Consider the following 18195-nt stretch of genomic DNA (forward strand, 5'->3'; position numbering starts at 1 on the left):
TTGGTAAATTCTAGATCTGCTTATTGAGAAGCTCAGTTATATAGGTTCATGGTCCCCATACTAGTTGAGACAAACTGCTTGTAAGACTTAGTTAATTAATTTTAATTAATGAATTATAATTCTAAAATTAGACTATATCTAGTTTATGAATTTTCACTAAGTTATGGCTTAATTGTGAAGAGATAAGATTTTAGGATTTATTGGTTAATTAAAAGACTTTGTGGAGTCTAGTTCATAAATATTATTAAAGACAACTTTATTTGATAATTAATTTAATAATTAAATAAATAGTTTTGGCATTTATAAGATTGAAATTGCAAAAAGTGGTACTTGTGAAAAATAGATAAATGGTTGAAAAAAATGGCAAAAATCTAACTAGTGATGGACCCACATAGGTTCGGCCACTAACTCCTCTTTTTGCCCTTATTTTATCATTTTTTATTCCAAATATTTCAATCCTAACCCTAAGTGAATTAGTATAAAAAGAAAAGAATGGTCTCATATTCCAACTAATGACTCTTGACCTAGATTTCTTCTTGTCAGACAACTAGAGAGTTTGAGACTTCTTCTTCTTTTCTCTTCTTTTAATTCGAAATCCTATAGTCTTCTTCACCATTAAATTTCAAGCTTTAGTGATTGAGTGCATGCCCACCCATAGCAAGTTAGTCCTCAATCATAGTGTGTAAGACTGTGAAGAATCCAAACAACTGAAGGAATTTTGGGCTCAGATCTTGATTATACTTTGTGATAGAAAGGATACAAGGGTTAGAGATTTGAGTGAAATGAGTCATTTAATTTTGCTGCAACCAATGTAAGGTTTCTCATGCTTTATATGTGTTTATTTTCATCTTTTTGGAAGTTCATATTTAGGATGTTAAAAACATACTTGTTAGTAAATCTAGGTCCTAGTAAAATATATTCCAACAGTTACTTCCTCTCAATGTGCTTGCCTCTCTTGTTGATTCTTGGTTCGTAGGAGTTGGCCACCGCTCGACTGTTGTCACAGTAGAGCACAAGTGATTTTTCTATTTCTAGAACTACTTCTAAAGTAGTGTAGAATTTGTTCAACCAAACCACTTCCTTAGCTGCTTTGCAAGCTGCTATATATTTGGCTTCCGTAGTTTAATCTATAATACTAGTTTGCTTAATGCTTCTCTAGACTACAGCTCCTCCACCAAGAGTAAATATTGACCCAAATTTTGACTTTCGACTATCATTATCTGATTGAAAATTAAAATCACTTTATCCAGTAGGATTCAATACTCTGCCAGAATATACAAGCATGAGATCTCTCGTTCTCCAAAGAATCTTGAGAATGTGCTTTACAGCTATCCAGTGTTCCAAACCTAGATTAGATTGGTAATGACTATCAATCCCTACAACGTAGCATATGTCAGGCCTTGTACACAATATTGCATACATCGAGCTCCCAACTATTGATGCATAAGGGTACTTTCTCATGTCTTCTTCCTCTTGAGGAGTCTTTGGACATTGATCTTTACATAGAATAACTCCATGTCTAGATGGTAATTGCCCTTTCTTGGAATTCTCCATTGAGAATCTTTTGAGCACCTTATCAATATAAGTTTCTTGAGAGAGTGCTAATATTCTCCACTATCTATCTCTATGGATTTTGATCCTGAGAACATAGCTTGCTTCTCCTAAATCTTTCATTTGGAATTTTTCGGCTAACCACTTCTTCACATTTGATAACCTTTCTACATAGTTTCCAATAAGTATAAGGTCATCAACATAAAAAACTAAGAATACCACTACATTACCTTTAATGTATTTGTATACACAAGCATTGTCCTCATTTTGTTTGAATCCATACTCTTTAATAGTCTTATTAAAGGTAATATTCTAAGATCTAGAGGCTTGCTTCAATCCATAAATTGATTTAAGCAACTTGCACACCTTTTGATCATCCCCTTGTAACACATACCCTTCTAGTTGTTCCATATAAATGACTTCATTAAGATCACCATTTAGAAAATCAGTCTTCGCGTCCATTTTCCATATCTCATAGTCATAAGTGGCAGTTATGGAAAGAAGAATGTGAATGAATTTAAGCATTGCCACATGAGAGAAGGTTTCATCATAGTCGATGCCTTCTCGCTGTGTGTAGCCTTTGGCTACAACCCTAGCTTTAAAGGTCTCTATCTTCCCTTCAGTATTTCTCTTCTTTTTGAAAATGTACTTACACCCTACGGGTGTAATATCTTCAGGTGAAGTTTCATACTCCAAGACATTGTTGGTGTGCATGGAATCCATTTCTAAATCCATGTCATTGTTCCACTTGTCTAATTCTGGGTCTTCCATTGCTTCTAAATTTTCCTTGTCTATGTCAAAGCAAGAATATGTGCTCCATGTTCATAGCAAACATGTTGTCTCACAATCCTCCCACTACAATGATGTACTAAGGTTTCCTTTTTAGGAACTCTGGTAACCGTTGTTGGTCGTTCAACTAATGGTGCTGAAATTGTTGGTTTAGAAATTTGATTATTTCTGATTTGGTCAATAACCACTTGACTGCGTGGCTTGTGACTTTTCATATAGTCACGTTCAAGAAAAATAGCTATTTTTGATACAAATACTTTGTTGTTGTTGGGTTTTGTGCCCTAACTAAAATCTATTTCAATATAATAAGATTTACTAATTAATAAAGATCAAAAATAATTTTATGCTGCATGGTTCACATGATTTATTTCATGTTTATATTTAATGTATAAATTCTATTAGGTCCAGAGCATATGTATTTATTCATGATTATAGTGTTGTCAGCACAGTGAAATATAATCATGATTATATGATCAAAAGTTTAATTCCCTAATTTGTCAGTTCATTGGATTTAAACTAGCATGATAATTAGCGATAGGTATACTTACACCTTGGATAAGTGTCATGTCATTTCCAGGGCATTGACAAAGTTTACCAGTATCGGATGTATGGAGTATACATTGGAAGGGACCGATATTGAACTTGAATTAGATATGATAAATTTACCGTAATATCTATTCAATTCCATATCACCTAGTTGATCCTAGATCAAATGATATTAATCCTGACATGATTAGGTTTGATCTCAAGAGTGTTATTTGTGTTCTTTGATTTGTTAGTTAAGCCTACTTTTTAGTCTGGGTGATACGTACATTTTGGGAACATGGTAGTACAATTGAGTGGGAGCGCTAATCATAGATATAGAATTTATAGCTTCTATCCGGACATAGAAGTGAAACGATGATTTTCTTCGAGCTAGGCTAAATAGAGATAAATGATAGAGCGCTCATTTTAGTGATTATATTAGTTCACTAAAATATCATTTATAGGTGGCCAAGTGTTTTAAGGATAAAATACATTGAAATGGTGTAACGGTAATTTTGTCCCTATGCAATGTAAATCATCTATAGAGGATCATTGGTTATTGGGATTATAACAATGGATAATTAATAGCGTATCTATATCGTGGAACATATAGAGCGTTCTATGTAACTGAGAGTGCAATTCCAAGTTTTATGGTGGATGCAATGAGGAATTAATAAGTTAGTGGATTTACTTTGTAAATTCTAGATCTGCATATTGGAAGCTCGGTTATATAGGCCCATGGTCCCCATACTAGTTGAGACAAACTGCTTGTAAGACTCAGTTAATTTATTTTAGTTAATCAATTATAATTCTAAAATTAGACTATGTCTAGTTTATGAATTTTTTCACTAAGATATGGCTTGATTGTGAAGAAATAGTATTTTGGGGTTTATTTGTTAATTAAGAGACTTTATGGAGTCTAATTAATAAATATTATAAATGACAATTTTATTTGATAGTTATTTTTATTATTAAATAAATAGTTTTGGCATTTATAGGGTTGAAGTTGCAAAAAGTGGTATTTATGAAAAATAGATAAAATAGTTGAGAAAATGACAAAACCCAAACTTGTGTGGGGCCCATTAAGTGGCCGGCCATCAAGTGGTTTTTTACCCTATTTTATCATTTTTTTTATTCCTAATAATTCAACCCTAACCCTATTGAAGATAGTATAAAAGGAAGGCTATGGTCTCATTATCCAACTAATGCCTCCAAAGCTAAAAACCTAGTTTTCTCTCTAGGTCTGATGAGACCTCTTCCTTCTTCTTCCTCTTCAATTTTCAAAACACTATAGCCTTTCTTCACAAATAATTTCAAGCTTTAGTGATTGAGTGCATGCCCACACATATCAAGTAAGTCCTCAATCATAGTGTGTAAGACTGTGAAGAATCCAAACACAAGGAAGGAGATTCTGGCTCAGATCTTGGTGATACTCTGCTACAGAAAGGATACAAGGGTTAGAGATTTGAGCGGAAGGAGTCATTTTAATTCCGCTGCAACCACTGGAAGGTTTCTCAAACTTTATATGTGTCAAAACTCTTGGCAGACACTTGTGCTCCATTCCCCACGTGAATAGTCATCTCCCCATCGGCCAGCTCCCTTGACGATTCAAGTATCTGCATAGAAAAAATATAATTAGTGGCTCCAAAATCAACAATCTATAAAGATTTATCATCCTCCACTAAGTTAGCTTTAAGGAAAAATAAATTGGATTTACCTTTCTTAAGCTCAGAGAGGTACTTGTTACTGTTTCGCTTCCAGTATCGCATTATGCTACAATGGAAACACATTCCTTTAGCCTTCTTGTCCTTGGACTTGGGATTGGATTTTTTCTTCTTGGCCTTGGGTAATTTTTTTCCTTTGGGCTTGCCACCGCTGTTATCCTTACTGTTTCACTTCCTTTTCTTATCAAGAGAAGAAGCAGAGCTAGAGTTTGCTTCAATAATATTTTATTCACCTTCCTTAGGCTTATCCTTATTAAGGTTTTCAAACACGGTAAGCTCGTTCAAAAATTCAGTCATGTTGAACTCTAGATTATTCATCACATAGTTTGTGGTGAAAGCCTTGAAGCAAGGAGACAGCGACTCAAGGATCATACTCACTTGAGTCCTCTCATCAATGATAGCCCTGTGTATCTTTGCTCATGCATACGCTTAATCATGTGCAATACATGAGTTCTAACAGGGACACCATTCTTCATCTTACAATTCTTGTAACTACAAGAAGCATCATATCTTGTTTGATTAGACTACTGCCCAAACATGGCCTGCAGATAATTTATTATCACAGATGCATTCTCCATATCTTCATGCGTCTTACATAGAACATCGTCCATGCTTACAAGCATGAAACATTTAGCCTTGTTGTTAGATTGAATCCAAGCATCATATCTTTCCTGAACATTTTTGGGGCATTGGCAGCGAGCTCCTCAGGACGCTCCTCAATTAGGAAAAATTTGTGATTCTCACAAACCAGCATTAAATTAATATTCGGTTTCTATTTATAAAAGTTATCACCATTTATTTTTTCAAGTGTTGGTAAAGTAGTAAGGGGATTTGGCATAGTAGACATGACTGAAATAAATAAAGTGACATAATGATTATACAAGAATAGTAAATATCTTTTCAAAATTACTATAATGTGATGCATGACCGCATACAAGTAAAACACATAAATATTATTTAAGTTATTCCACGATAAAACTCTTTAACAATTGATCGCCACCTTAGGATCGGTATTGAGTCAATTTCATTGAGCCTATGCGACAATTCTCATCTTTATTATTTTGAAACCTAAATATCTCATATTTCTTTTTCAAAATATAAAGTATTACTATCTTACCAAGTTAACAAGTAATCGCACGAAGCTTAGTTGGACTTTGTGAGTGTAACCCATTATTTCAAATTCTATGACTTAACTTAGTATGTCGCCTTAAGGGTCGGTATTGCACTAAAACATATTACTTCCTCTTATCTTAGTCAAGTAATCAATCTTGAAAAATAGTATAGACACATACCTTCCTTGGGGACAAAAACTATGTTTTCTCGAGGTCAGTCTATACTCCTTCGGTGTTGACCAATAATAAAGGTCGTAGGTTACATTGACATGTACTCCTTCTCCCACTCACTATTTTAGGTTCATGTATTTGTTTTATTAATTCTCAGAATTAATACATATTAACTACTTTAATAATTATGATTAATTTATCTATAATAAAAACCTCAAATTATAAATAAATTTTTCATCATAATCATTAATCTGGATTAACTCTTTCATTCATAATTCAAAACTATTTAAATTAATAGGTTAATTTTAAATTACCAAGTTAATTATAAATTAATCTGAGCCAATTTACATGCTTTCAGTTTCAAAAATGGTAAATACATAAACACATAGGACAATCCTAATATAACATGTTTCTATTATAAAATGCGTGATAATATAACTGTGTGAAATTCTATGTATGACATGTTATTCACTAATGCATGAGCATGCTATTAATCTACTATAAATGAATATTTATTTAAAACACAATAAATAAAGAATGATGAACTGGGTAATAATTGAGTATTTCTAATTTTATAACCTTTAGAAAAAGAAAAAGAAAATAAATTACAAAAATAATTTCTACTTTTGCAAGGGCATTTTTATAATTTTGTATGATCCTCATAAGCCTTACAATTAATTAAAATAATTTGAATTAATTATTCTTAAATAAAGATTTTATTTAAGACATTACTATAACCCTTTAATTAATTAAAATAATTTTAATTAATTTATTCTTGAATAAACCCTTTATTTAAGATAATATTATTATCATTAAATTTTTTCTTAAAATTAGAACATTTATTATTTATTTTGGGTTAAGACAATTTTGGTTTTAATATGGTTTTAGGTTTGAGTTTGAATTTCAAACCTAAAATTAATTATATTTATTTAATTCTAAATTATAATTGATTATAAATATCCCTCAAAATTCTATTATTTTGTCTTAATTATGTAAAATAATAAAACTATTTTATTATTTATTATTAAATAATTAAGATAGCTATTATTTTGAATTTGAAATTCAAATAAATAACTATGATATTAATTTTGATTCCAAATCTAAATAAATATTCTAAAATAATGATTAATTATTTATAATAAATAATTAATTAATAATTAATAGTACATTATATACATAATATTTCGTAAGTTTATAAAAACAAAAATATAATTAAATTCTATTTTCGACATAGAAAAACATATTAGAGAATTTTTTTGAGATGAAATGTTAACTTTATTGAATAATTTAGCATTCTGAATACAAAAGATGTAAGAGTTCACCAGAATTAGAAATATCAAAAATACTATGATTAGATTGATATCGAGAATGTCTAACAACATAATGTGCTACTCAGTTTGTTGATCATCTAATGAAAAATAAATTAACATTTGGGAGGGTTAATAACAAAAGTTGGCAGTCTTTGATTAAAAGGCCGAAAGTGGACCTCATTGCTTGATTGCTTCGAATAGCTTGTACTAAAACAAGACTGACAGTCTCAATTTGAACATGTTGCCAATTATTAAAAGAATTAAAAAATAATATATGAGGTAAGTCTACTATGGGGAAATGAGAATTACTCCATATACTATTTTTTATTTTTTTTATTTTTTCAAATTTACGATTTTAGTTATTCTGGTAGTTTCTATATGAGTTGTTATGTGAATTTTAATTGCAATTTAAATTGTTCCGTTGGATGCTATGTGGATTCTTCATAAAAATGTAAATAAAAAAAAAAAACTGTTTGAAAGTCTAAAAAAAAAAAAAGAAAAAAAATCCCCTAATAATAATTAGTAGTACCCGTAGATGTGATATATAAAATTAAAAATGTGGCTAGTGGCTCCAACACAAACGACACAAGTAGACCACACTATAAATGGGGTGACAGTTTTGACAAAATACATGGTTTGGCTTTGTAGCATTGTAATTTGTACGAAAGAGATTTGAACGATGAGATAGAGATATCACCAGCCAAGTTTTTAGAGCTACTAGCACAGAAAGAGTGGGAGAGAGATGCATGGTATGTGGTTGTACTTGAAGGAGAATGTAAAGTGTGGGAAGCATACTGATGTGCTTTGTAGCTCTGAAAAATGTAGCAACAAACATAGCTTCACACCATTAAACAAGAACTTGGTTCCAGATTCTCAGTTAGTTCATCCTATTCGCGAACTTATTTACCGGAAAAACTACTCCCAAACACGTCTCTATGGTTAGTCTTCTTCGCTTTAATGTTTTCTACTTCTTCTTCGTCTGACACTGAGAATGGTGTACTCAAGCACATACATTTTTTTGTTCTTCTCTTTTGTTTATGTTTTTGTTTCTGTTTCTATTTTACTCTCAGAGTTGGAGATTGGAGATCCATCAAGGAAAATTGTGGAGATAATATTCCAAAAAGCATCCTTGGATCACTCAAAGTCAACAACCCGGATAAAAAGCATTCTAAAGGTAAAGAACTCTACACAAACACTTGACAGTTTTGAGAAGTACAGAGACAAGGTGAAGATGATTGCGGACCATAGATGCACAAAGAATCCCAGAAACATTGTAGATGGAAATGAGCAACTCCGATTCTATGGCACGACAATGTCTTGTCGCAGGGAAAGGTCGAAGCGAGTTTCAGAGCTTTGCAAGAATCCCAATTGCAGAGTTTGCAGAATACTTCAATCGAATTTTCACATAGATTACACAACAAATAATGGAATTCATTTGAGTTCAAGTAGTGATGAGTTCAGGGAGAAAGTGATGAAGAACACAGAAAGAGCAGTGATAGTTTGCAGAATCATTGCAGGAAACGAAAGCATCTCCAATGATGACGAGAGTACTGTGTGCAATTCAACTGGGAATGAAAAGGGATACAATAGGTCCGGGAATGCAATAGTGTGGAATCCCAGTGCTGTACTTCCATGTTTTGTCATAATTTTTACATGAAATTTACTTGCTTGTATATGATTCCTTGCATTAACTAATACATTTTGTATTCAGCCCTAACTGGTGCTAGTAGTAGAAATATAGATTTCGTATTTCATTCAATGACAGAAAAGTACAAGTTCCCAGCAAAAACAAAAATAACAGAAAAGTACAAGTTTCATTTCTTAGTTCAACTAGTATTAGTAGAAAAAGTCTTAACATTACTTGAGGCTAGTTCTATACTTTTAAGTTTTAACACCAACTCTAACTACATTACAAAGATGTTGGACAAAAGGGGGGAGGTAAGGAAAAAAGAAAGTACAACTGATATCAGAATACATGTTACTAGTAAAGCTCTACCTCAAAAATTTACCTAAAGACTTAGAAACAACCCTAAATCACAATCAGTTTTTCACCTCCATGCACATGAAGAGATCATAGCTTTGTCCATCCAGCCAAGATATAAAGCTCCATCCCTTTCTTCAAGTGTGAACTTCTCACTGTAATTCTGAAGCAGCGCCTTTATAGTAGAATTTACCAAGGGGCTTAACGGATAAGGTCTAAACCCTGCCATAGTGAATCGGGACCTCCACTTCCCAAGCATCTCATGGCGTTCTACTCTTTCAGGCCCGTCACATGCTATCACATTAACAATGTCTCGTGCCAGACAATGCTGCTCAACATTGATCCGCTCCTTGTGCTCCCTTGGCAGAGTCACATCAAGAGACTCGAAAACAGCCATGTAATAGTTAAATGTCTCCACAAAGCGAGAATAAAAGGGAGCTGTATTGGTGTTCAGCTCTTGCTCAACAAGGGTTACAACATTTGGAGACAAGCTCTTAGTCAACCTCAGCAGCCTGTCCCGGTGATTTGGAGTCTGACTGCCCACACTTTCATCTGGCATGTGGTGAAGCATCAAGGCAAAATTCACTGCAATTGCCTCGCCAGGTCGAACCCCAAGGTCCTCAAGTTGAACCTCAGCTACAGAAGTGTCAACAGCATTGAACTCAAAAGGTACCTTACATGACTCTGCAATCTTTGACAATCTCAATCCCACAATTTCAAGACCGCCTCCTCTTGCATAAGCAGATGTAGAGTCATCTATGGCAGTGATCCTCATCTTTGGTGGTCCCCCAGGCCGAGTTGAAAGAGCATGGATTAGAATCATCCACTGAGCACCCTGAACAATCTGAAAGTCAATGATGTGAACTACACTTTCATCCTTAACGGCTTCAGCTATCGCCCCATTAGCTGACATGTAGCCAAATTTGAAGTAGGGGCAGATTTCATACAGTATATGCATGTAGGAGAAGAGTTCAGCACTAGCAGGCTCTTTGCATCTTAATGCTTTGTAAATAGAACTTCCTGAAGAAGCCATCTTTGCAACAAGACCTTCTAACATGTAAGCACTCAAACGTTGGAGGGGATCACCAGAAACTGACACTAATTGACGTAATTCAGAGATCAACCACTCTGTTGTCGACTTGTCATTTTCAGCTACTGCTTGAGCACAAATAAAAAGTAGACCTTTCAAGTCTGATGCAGAAAGCATGTCCATCAATCGTCCCCAATTGTCTCCTTCTAATGAGACCTCATTCTGTTCAACCTGGTTTGAAATATTATACATTTCAGGGAAATCTGAATCAGTTCCTTGCATAACACTTTCCAATTCCCTTATTTTGTGCCTCAGGTCATCAGTATCATCTGTTAAGCAAGAATGGCTCACTGGAGAGCCACAAAAATTGTCGGGAGAAAGATGCTGGTATGTAAGGTATGACTGAGTTTCAGGCTGTGATGATGGGCTTCCATTGGGTGAGAAACTAACAGAAGATGAAGAATTTTGAACAGGGTTACTGCTTGTCCCGGAAGACGATTCAAGGGTGCAATACTGTGTAAAAGTTTTCACTGCAAGATGGGAGCCTTGGCTATCATTAGCAGCTTTAAGATTGTCTATATTGTGGATTGGAGCCCAACAGTAAGACTCTGGGTCTTCATCTGACTGCGCCAAAAACCTGTGAGAGCCATTTGAAATTCTATAACTCTGGGATTCTTTCATATCAAAAATAGCCTACACTTGCTTGATTAATAACAATCAATGATGAGTCAGTAGCCCAAAGGAATACTTGGATATCGATGTAGCACAAATGTTGTCGAAACGTAATTGACAACTCTCTTGTTGTAAATGACAAACCTTAGTTGCTTCCAATTTATGTTCGTACCAAAACCATTCGGCAGATATCCAAAAATTTCAGCTTGGTATGTGCTGTTCTTGGAGGAAATAACATGATCTGTAAGAAAGAGAAACAAGAAAATTTAGAGGGTTTCCCTCGAAAACAAACAACGTCCTTTATAGACAATAGTGGCCTGAAAGCCCAGAACTAGGAAAGTAATCAATCAGAATTAGAGACATGGATATTAGCAAGATGTGACAGCTACCGAAATTTCAATCCAAGGTCGAGAAGTAATAGAGTACTGAAAGTGTTCCATTTTCAAAGCATTCGATATACGACTACATCTCAGAGTCAAACATAGAAGAAATCTAGAAGAATGCTAAAATAACACCTTAAACAATTGGGTCAATAGTCAGATCAGATTACAACAGCTTACCAACCAAGTCTGAAAATATATTAATAACAAATATATTACAATAGAAAAAAGGTTAAGTGCAAGAAAATGAATTTATCTATCTTATTCAACCAGAAAGTGTTTAAGAATAATCCCATGGCGGAGGCTTTACTCAACACCAAACTAATGGCACTTCATAATAAATAACGTTATAAAACCAGAAATTCTACAGAATAAGAATTTGGACCTGGCCATGATTGGAAATTCGAGAAAAAGCCACAGCTACTTTTTAGTGTTAATGACTACTCAACGAAGTTAATGATATAATCTTTAGCCAAAAACCCAAACGAAAACAAGAGTAAAATGAAGAAGATGGAAGAAGAAAAAGAGCATATAATATAAGGAAAACATTTAAACTGAATAATCCAAAAGCCACTACAGAATAATAGTATATATCCAGAAATTACTACTCATTAAAAGCGTTTGAAGCTGGAAAAGGCAGAAAGGGGGAGGGGAAGAGAGAGGATTCAACTAACTGGATCCAAAACGAACATGATAACTTTATTATAAAGAAAAATAAAGCAAAGAAAGTGGATATGAAACCCAATACAGTTCTTTATTTTTATTCTGACATGCCACTAGTAACCACTTAAACATACCCTCTAAGCTCAATCCATTTTCATAACCCATCATGTATGTATAATTAGCTCGAAAATAGGAACTATGCAGGAAAAGAAAACTACCACCAAATTATAAAACACAACAGTAACACTTCAGTTTAACAAAACTAACCTTTATCACATCAAAGAATAAATCTGAACTTTTACACTAGAACAGCATCAAAACATCACTTCAATAATAATAATAATAATAAAAGCTTGAAAATCATAAAGGGAAAATTTTACTAACAAGGAATTTGGTAAAAACCCATTTGAGACTCATAACCTAATTGCTGGGTTTTGACATATACCTTTACTTAAGCATTTTTATTCCGTGTTCTTCTTTGCTTCAGAGTCCAAATGATAATTCAGAGCTGGCTGAAACAATTACTCTCCTAATAGAACCCTTCACTTTTATAATTTTTATAGTAATTATGAAGTATAACCCAGAAACTATTAAAAAAACTTATACATCTTAGGCCTCATATATCTTTATATAACCATTATTAACCAAAGAAAGGATCAAGAAACCGCTGCAACCGACATTAGGATGAGTGAGACAGTAGTCTTCTTCTTCTTATTTTTCGTCATATTTATCCCTCAACTAGAAAAACAAAAATATTTGACTACTGGAAAGACCAAAATACCCTCCTTCTGTCAATAGAATTATTGTGGGCCTACACGTGCTCCTGCTCCTGCTCCTGCTACTGCTCCTGCTCCTGCTCCATCAGAATGGTCAAGAATGTGGTACGGTCGAAAAACAGATTTTTATTTTTCGTTAAATTCTGTTTGGCTATTATTTTAAAAAACTTTTTAATAAATAATTTAATAACGATTAAATATTATTTTGTATCTTGTATTTTGTAAAAATTATTAATCAAATTTTCTATTTTGTTTAATGATAAAATTTTTAAAATAGTATAAATAAGATTCTGAATTAATTTTTTGTCAAAATAAAACTTAATAATAATCTCATCTAAAGATATTATGACAAAATTGATTGCATTTGTTTTATCCGTGTTCGTGTTATAAATTGCCTTCAAGTTGGTTATTAAAAAAATAAAATTTTCAAAAATTAAGATCAGTGTCCTATGTTTGCTATTTTAGAAAATATAAGGTCTATTTTTCCATTTAACAAAACAAAAGGTCCAATTATTAACTTTTACAAAATACAGGGTCCAAAATTGTATTTACTTTGAAATTCAAACTCAAACTTAAAATCAAATTAAGGAAAAAGTTGTCTTCACCTAAAATAAATTATTGTTACGCAGATTATAGATCCAGTTTGTTCAAGTCTCGACAGGTTGATGGTACTCTGGGTTGGTCCCCCGCCTGAGGATTGGGTCAAGATCAACTGCGATGTCAAAGTCGGTGTGGAAACCATTTGTGCGGTTGTTAGGCTATTTTTAGCCTACTTTTTGGGTCACTTTTTATAGTTGTTTTCCTTTTTTATTATTATATTTGGAATAGAATTACACTTGTTTTCTTTGGTTTCAGGTTTCACACTTGGAATATATCAATTGATCAAATTTCGGAAAACAATAATCTATGGAATAGAGAAAATTCTGCAAGAAAATAAAGCTGAAACTTCAAGCTTAAATTTGACTATGTTCTGGTCAGATTTTGGAAAAAGTCAAAACATAAAAGTTTTAGATTTCTTTTTCTTCTTTCAAACGCATCTTGAATCAACTCATTTGGAGTTTGTATGTGAAAGTTATGCACATTTTACTGAAAGTTGCTGAAGTTGTCAAATTTTGCTTCAGTAGTCACGACCACCACTTTCCATGGTCGCGACTAGGAGCCAGGCAGCGAGCTTATTTTTCGTATTTTGCCTATGGTCACGAATAGGCTTTATGTAGTCACGACTAGGGGCAAAAAACGAAATTTTTGGGCAGTTTTTGACTATTTCAAAGGTAGCAACCCTAATTTCTATTTAAGGGGCTCGTGTTTTAAAAGTGAAAGAAGGAGATGCCCAATTTACTTTTAGGACAAGTGGGAGATTGTTAAGATTTATGCTTTAAAAATTCTGTAAAGATATTTCTAATGATTAATAAGAGTTGAATATTCTATATATGCATGAATATTCAAATATTTAATATTTAATATTGAGTAAGATATATAAATTTTAGAAAATTTCTTATTCATACATGACACTGTGACTTGTATTGTACAATGAATCAAGATCAGTTAGCTATGAATAAAATAGTCAGAGCATATTAAAATTTAGGGATCTTTAATCAATGGTTGCTAGTGTAGTTCAATGATGACATCTAAGTGGATATGTTGTATATAACGAGATTATATATGAGAATGGTAGATATGAGTAAAGTTGTCTTTATCAAACTTATCGCTTACCATAAAGATCTAATTCATATCATAAAGATGATCAATAGTAGATCGATCTATATCTTGTGTGATTACTGAGATTTTTGAAAACTCGTTATAAATAATAAGAATTGAAGAAACAAATAATTAAAAGAGAAAAAGTAAAAAAGACACAAATAATTTTTTACGTGGTTGGGGCGTTAACTAGCCTTAGCCCACAAGTTAGTGTTATTTAATAATTCTTTAGCTAGAAAAGCCTTAGGAGTATAATGAATATATGTTCTCAAGTTTGCTTGAGTATGTTTTGCAAGAGAATTCAACCCTTAATCTATAGGATTTGATGGGTATTTATAGTAGTTTGAGAATTACATTTAGTTTCCTTTTTCCCTCTATTAGGGAGCTTACAGTGAATAACACACTTGTGCTTCGTGAAGTCCAGCCCACAGAGGAGAGGATTTGTTGACTAGACAGATTGAATTTAGTTGGATTTGGTCAACACCTTGTGCTTTGATTGTGGGCAATTAACTGTGAATTAATTGCTTGATATTTATTTTAGGAAGTTTCCCCATTTAGCATGATAGGATCCTCTCCCGAGATCTGACAACTATTATTTCCTTATTTGGGCACAGGAATAAAAAGGGAAACCGAATTAGTCTTCCCAAAACATGCTCTCTTACCCGTTCGTCCTCATGGTACCGGACTTGCTTATAGGCATGAGTTTTCAATGGCAAAAGGTTCTATGGTGATAGAGCTAGAATATGTTCCTGGAAGGACCTGTCCAAATGGTCTTGGCCCACTTTATCTTCTTTGAGGGCCTACTAATGGGCCTTTGATGTCAACCTAAATTCCATGTGTTTACTGTTGGAAACACGAATAACATTTACCCTTAAGCTTACAGAATGTTGCATATGGTGGAAGTTTGTTTCACTCCTTCAGTATGGACATGTGGACGATGAAAGATAATATCGTGACTTTTTAGCTATTACTCGATCGCGAAAGGTGACTTCCATTTTTGATTGTAGTACATCCACGTGTTAATTGCATGATGGTCAAAAGACATGGCCATCGAGGAGTTGCTTCCTAAAAACGGCTATATTTTGACGGTTGTTCACTTTTCTCGCATGAAAATTTAAAATGGCATCTTCATCATTGATTAATGCCTTGATTTTGGGGAGCATTAGTCGCGGAGATGGGCATAGATTGTTGAACTCCCCATCCATTGGATGAAACTTGTGTTTCTGGAAGTTTGATCGTGGACGACCCATCCTCTTTTCATGTGAATTGCTCCTTTTAGGTATAAATGCATTTAGTGAATTCCAGTTACCACTTTTCATTTGTTTCCAAATTTTTAATCCCTTCAAAGCTTCTAACTTTCTCAGCACTCTTCGAGACCAAGAACTGAATTCAGAGCTAACTTTTCTTCTTCACCCTAGAATGTGCTGTCGATTTCTACATTCAGCTTTTGTTGAGGATTTGAGCACGAGAATTTCCACATCATCAACCCTTAGCGTTCGTGAGTTTTACACTAGAACATGAAAGCATAAATCTAGATTTTGATGTAGAAGTTGACTTGTTGATCTCCCTAGCATCACGTCTCCATGAAAGGTGTGATAGATTTCGCCAGCCAAACGCAGTGACCATTAGTCTGACATCTCCTCTTTTGACATCAGGTATGTTTCTTCTTTTGTCTCTATATCATATTTTCTGGGTTTGTTGTTATAAGTTATGCTTGCATGCTTTGTTCTAGGATGTGATTAGGGTTTTTGTTTGTCCGATTGCCACCGTAAATAGAATTAGGCACTACAAACCATGCTATTTTTAGAATTCCCTATTAGGAATTCTTGGAGTCAAACATTTTATAGTAGATGTGCTAGTGAAATTTTCCCACGCCCAAAATCCTTCTGGTTTTAGGTTTTTCATTGATCTTTATTCTACTCTTCATCTTTGTCGTTCCTGACTTCCTCTCTATAACGAATGAATCTTGGGAGTTCTCATTTTTAGATAAGTAATCTGATTAGTGTTGGGTTTTATGCCCTAAATAAAACTCTGTTTCAATGTAATCCAGATTATTCAATATCAATAAAGTAACAGAAGTAATTTTTCATTCACTTGTGTATGTTTTGGTTCACTTAATCAATTGCTTGTCTATTTGATTTATAAATTCATCCAAACCCTTTTCACATACTTGATCATGTTTATTGTGTTGTCAACACAGTGGAAAATAAACATGACTATGTGAATAAAGTATTCCTAGATTTATCAGAACACTGGGTTTCACTGATATGACAATCTACAACAGAGTTTACTTACATTTGCAGAAATGTTATGTTCTTTCCAGAACATAGGTTAAAGTAAAGCTCAGGTTGGATGCATGGAGTATGCATTGGAATGGACCGATATTGAACTTTGAATTAGATTTTGAAACTTACCGTAAACATCTATTCAATTCAATATCATAAGTTGATCCTAGATCACATGATCGAAATCCTGATATGGTTAGGCTTAATTTCAAGAGTGTTATTCGTGTTCTTTGATTTGTTAGTTAAGCCTAAATCTTTAGTCTGGGCAATACATACATTTTGGGAACACGGTAGTGCGATTGAGTGGGAGCGCTAACATAAATATGGAATCTATAGCTTCTATGTGGCGAATAGTAAGCAAAGGGTGATTTCCTTCGAGCTTAACCAAACGAGATAAATGATTGAGTACTCATTTCACTTAGTTGAAATATCATTTATACAGGGTTAAGTGTTTTAAGGATAAAATACATTGTAGGGTGTTACGGTAATTTAAGTCCCTTTACAGTGTAAATCATCCATATAGAGGATCATTGATCACATTAGGATTATAACAATGGATAACTAATAATGTGTCTATATGGTGGAACATATAGAGCATTCTATATACTGAGAGTGCAATTCTGAGTTCTATGTGTGGATTCAACGAAGAATTAATAAGTCAGTGAATTTAAGTGGTAAATTCTAGATCTGCTTATTGGAAGCTCGGATATATAGACCCATGGTCCCCTCACTAGTTGAGATGATATTACTTGTAAGACTCATTTAATTGATTTTAATTAATCAATTAAAAATTCTCAAGATGGACTTGTCTATTTGAGAATTTATCACTTATTAAGGGCAAAACAGTAAATAGAGATTTTGAAGGGCATATTTATTAATTAGGAAACTTTAATTAGTTTCATTATTAATAAAATAAATGATAATATATTATTTGATAATTAATTTTAATTATTAAATAATTAGATTTGTCATTAATGTGGTTGAACAATGGAATTGGCAGTTTTTCACAAAACAGGAAACTATCAGTGTATGAAAAGGAAAGTTGGAAAAGTGGCAAGCCTTATTTCCACAATGCCTAGGCCGGCCACTTAGCTTCCTTTTCTCTTTGATTTTTTCAATTCTAAATGTCAATCATAGCCCTTGGTGGTCTTCTATAAATAGAAGGCAAAGGCTTCAGAGTTGCATACAACTGTACAACCTTTTCACAGCATTATTCTGAAAGAATTTTCTCTCAGAAAATTCTCTCTGAGCCGCCACCCTCTCTCTCTCTCTTCCTTCACTGTTTCGAAATGTATAAGTGCTAGAGTAGTGCCCACACACATTAAGTAATACCTCAATCATAGTGAGGAAGGCTGTGTAGAATTCAGAAACAACAAAGAAGGACTATCGGGCTCAGATCTTGATTATACTCTGCTACAGAAAGGAATCAAGGGTTAGAGATCTGAGTGGGAGGAGACATATATTCCGCTGCAATCACTGTAAGATTTCTGATACTCTTATGTGTTTAATTTCATATCGTTTTAGAAGT

General features: G+C 33.5%; 2 protein-coding genes across 2 annotated transcripts; one reads left to right on the forward strand and one right to left on the reverse strand.

The window, feature by feature from the left end:
- The first annotated feature begins 7750 nt into the window (after positions 1 to 7750).
- On the forward strand, positions 7751 to 8941 carry LOC115724920 (uncharacterized). Its single transcript, XM_030654293.2, has 2 exons — positions 7751 to 8120; positions 8253 to 8941. The coding sequence occupies exons 1-2, from the start codon at positions 7925 to 7927 to the stop codon at positions 8837 to 8839; spliced, it is 783 nt and encodes a 260-aa protein (XP_030510153.1). The 5' UTR covers positions 7751 to 7924; the 3' UTR covers positions 8840 to 8941.
- Positions 8942 to 8977: 36 nt separating this feature from the next.
- LOC115724919 (scarecrow-like transcription factor PAT1) lies at positions 8978 to 10874 on the reverse strand. Its single transcript, XM_030654292.2, has one exon. It carries the CDS (start codon positions 10872 to 10874, stop codon positions 9231 to 9233), a length of 1644 nt encoding a protein of 547 aa, XP_030510152.2. The 3' UTR covers positions 8978 to 9230.
- Positions 10875 to 18195: the final 7321 nt, after the last annotated feature.

The sequence above is a fragment of the Cannabis sativa genome, chromosome 6 (assembly GCF_029168945.1).
Source record: "Cannabis sativa cultivar Pink pepper isolate KNU-18-1 chromosome 6, ASM2916894v1, whole genome shotgun sequence".
In the NCBI taxonomy this organism is placed as follows: Eukaryota; Viridiplantae; Streptophyta; class Magnoliopsida; order Rosales; family Cannabaceae; genus Cannabis; species Cannabis sativa.

Coding starts and splice junctions, on each gene's coding strand:
- LOC115724920 (XM_030654293.2), top strand. CDS start 7,925: ATGCATGGTATGTGGTTGTACTTGAAGGAGAATGTAAAGTGTGGGAAG. Junction 8,121..8,252: donor CTCCCAAACACGTCTCTATG/GTTAGTCTTCTT, acceptor TTTTACTCTCAG/AGTTGGAGATTGGAGATCCA.
- LOC115724919 (XM_030654292.2), bottom strand. CDS start 10,874: ATGAAAGAATCCCAGAGTTATAGAATTTCAAATGGCTCTCACAGGTTT.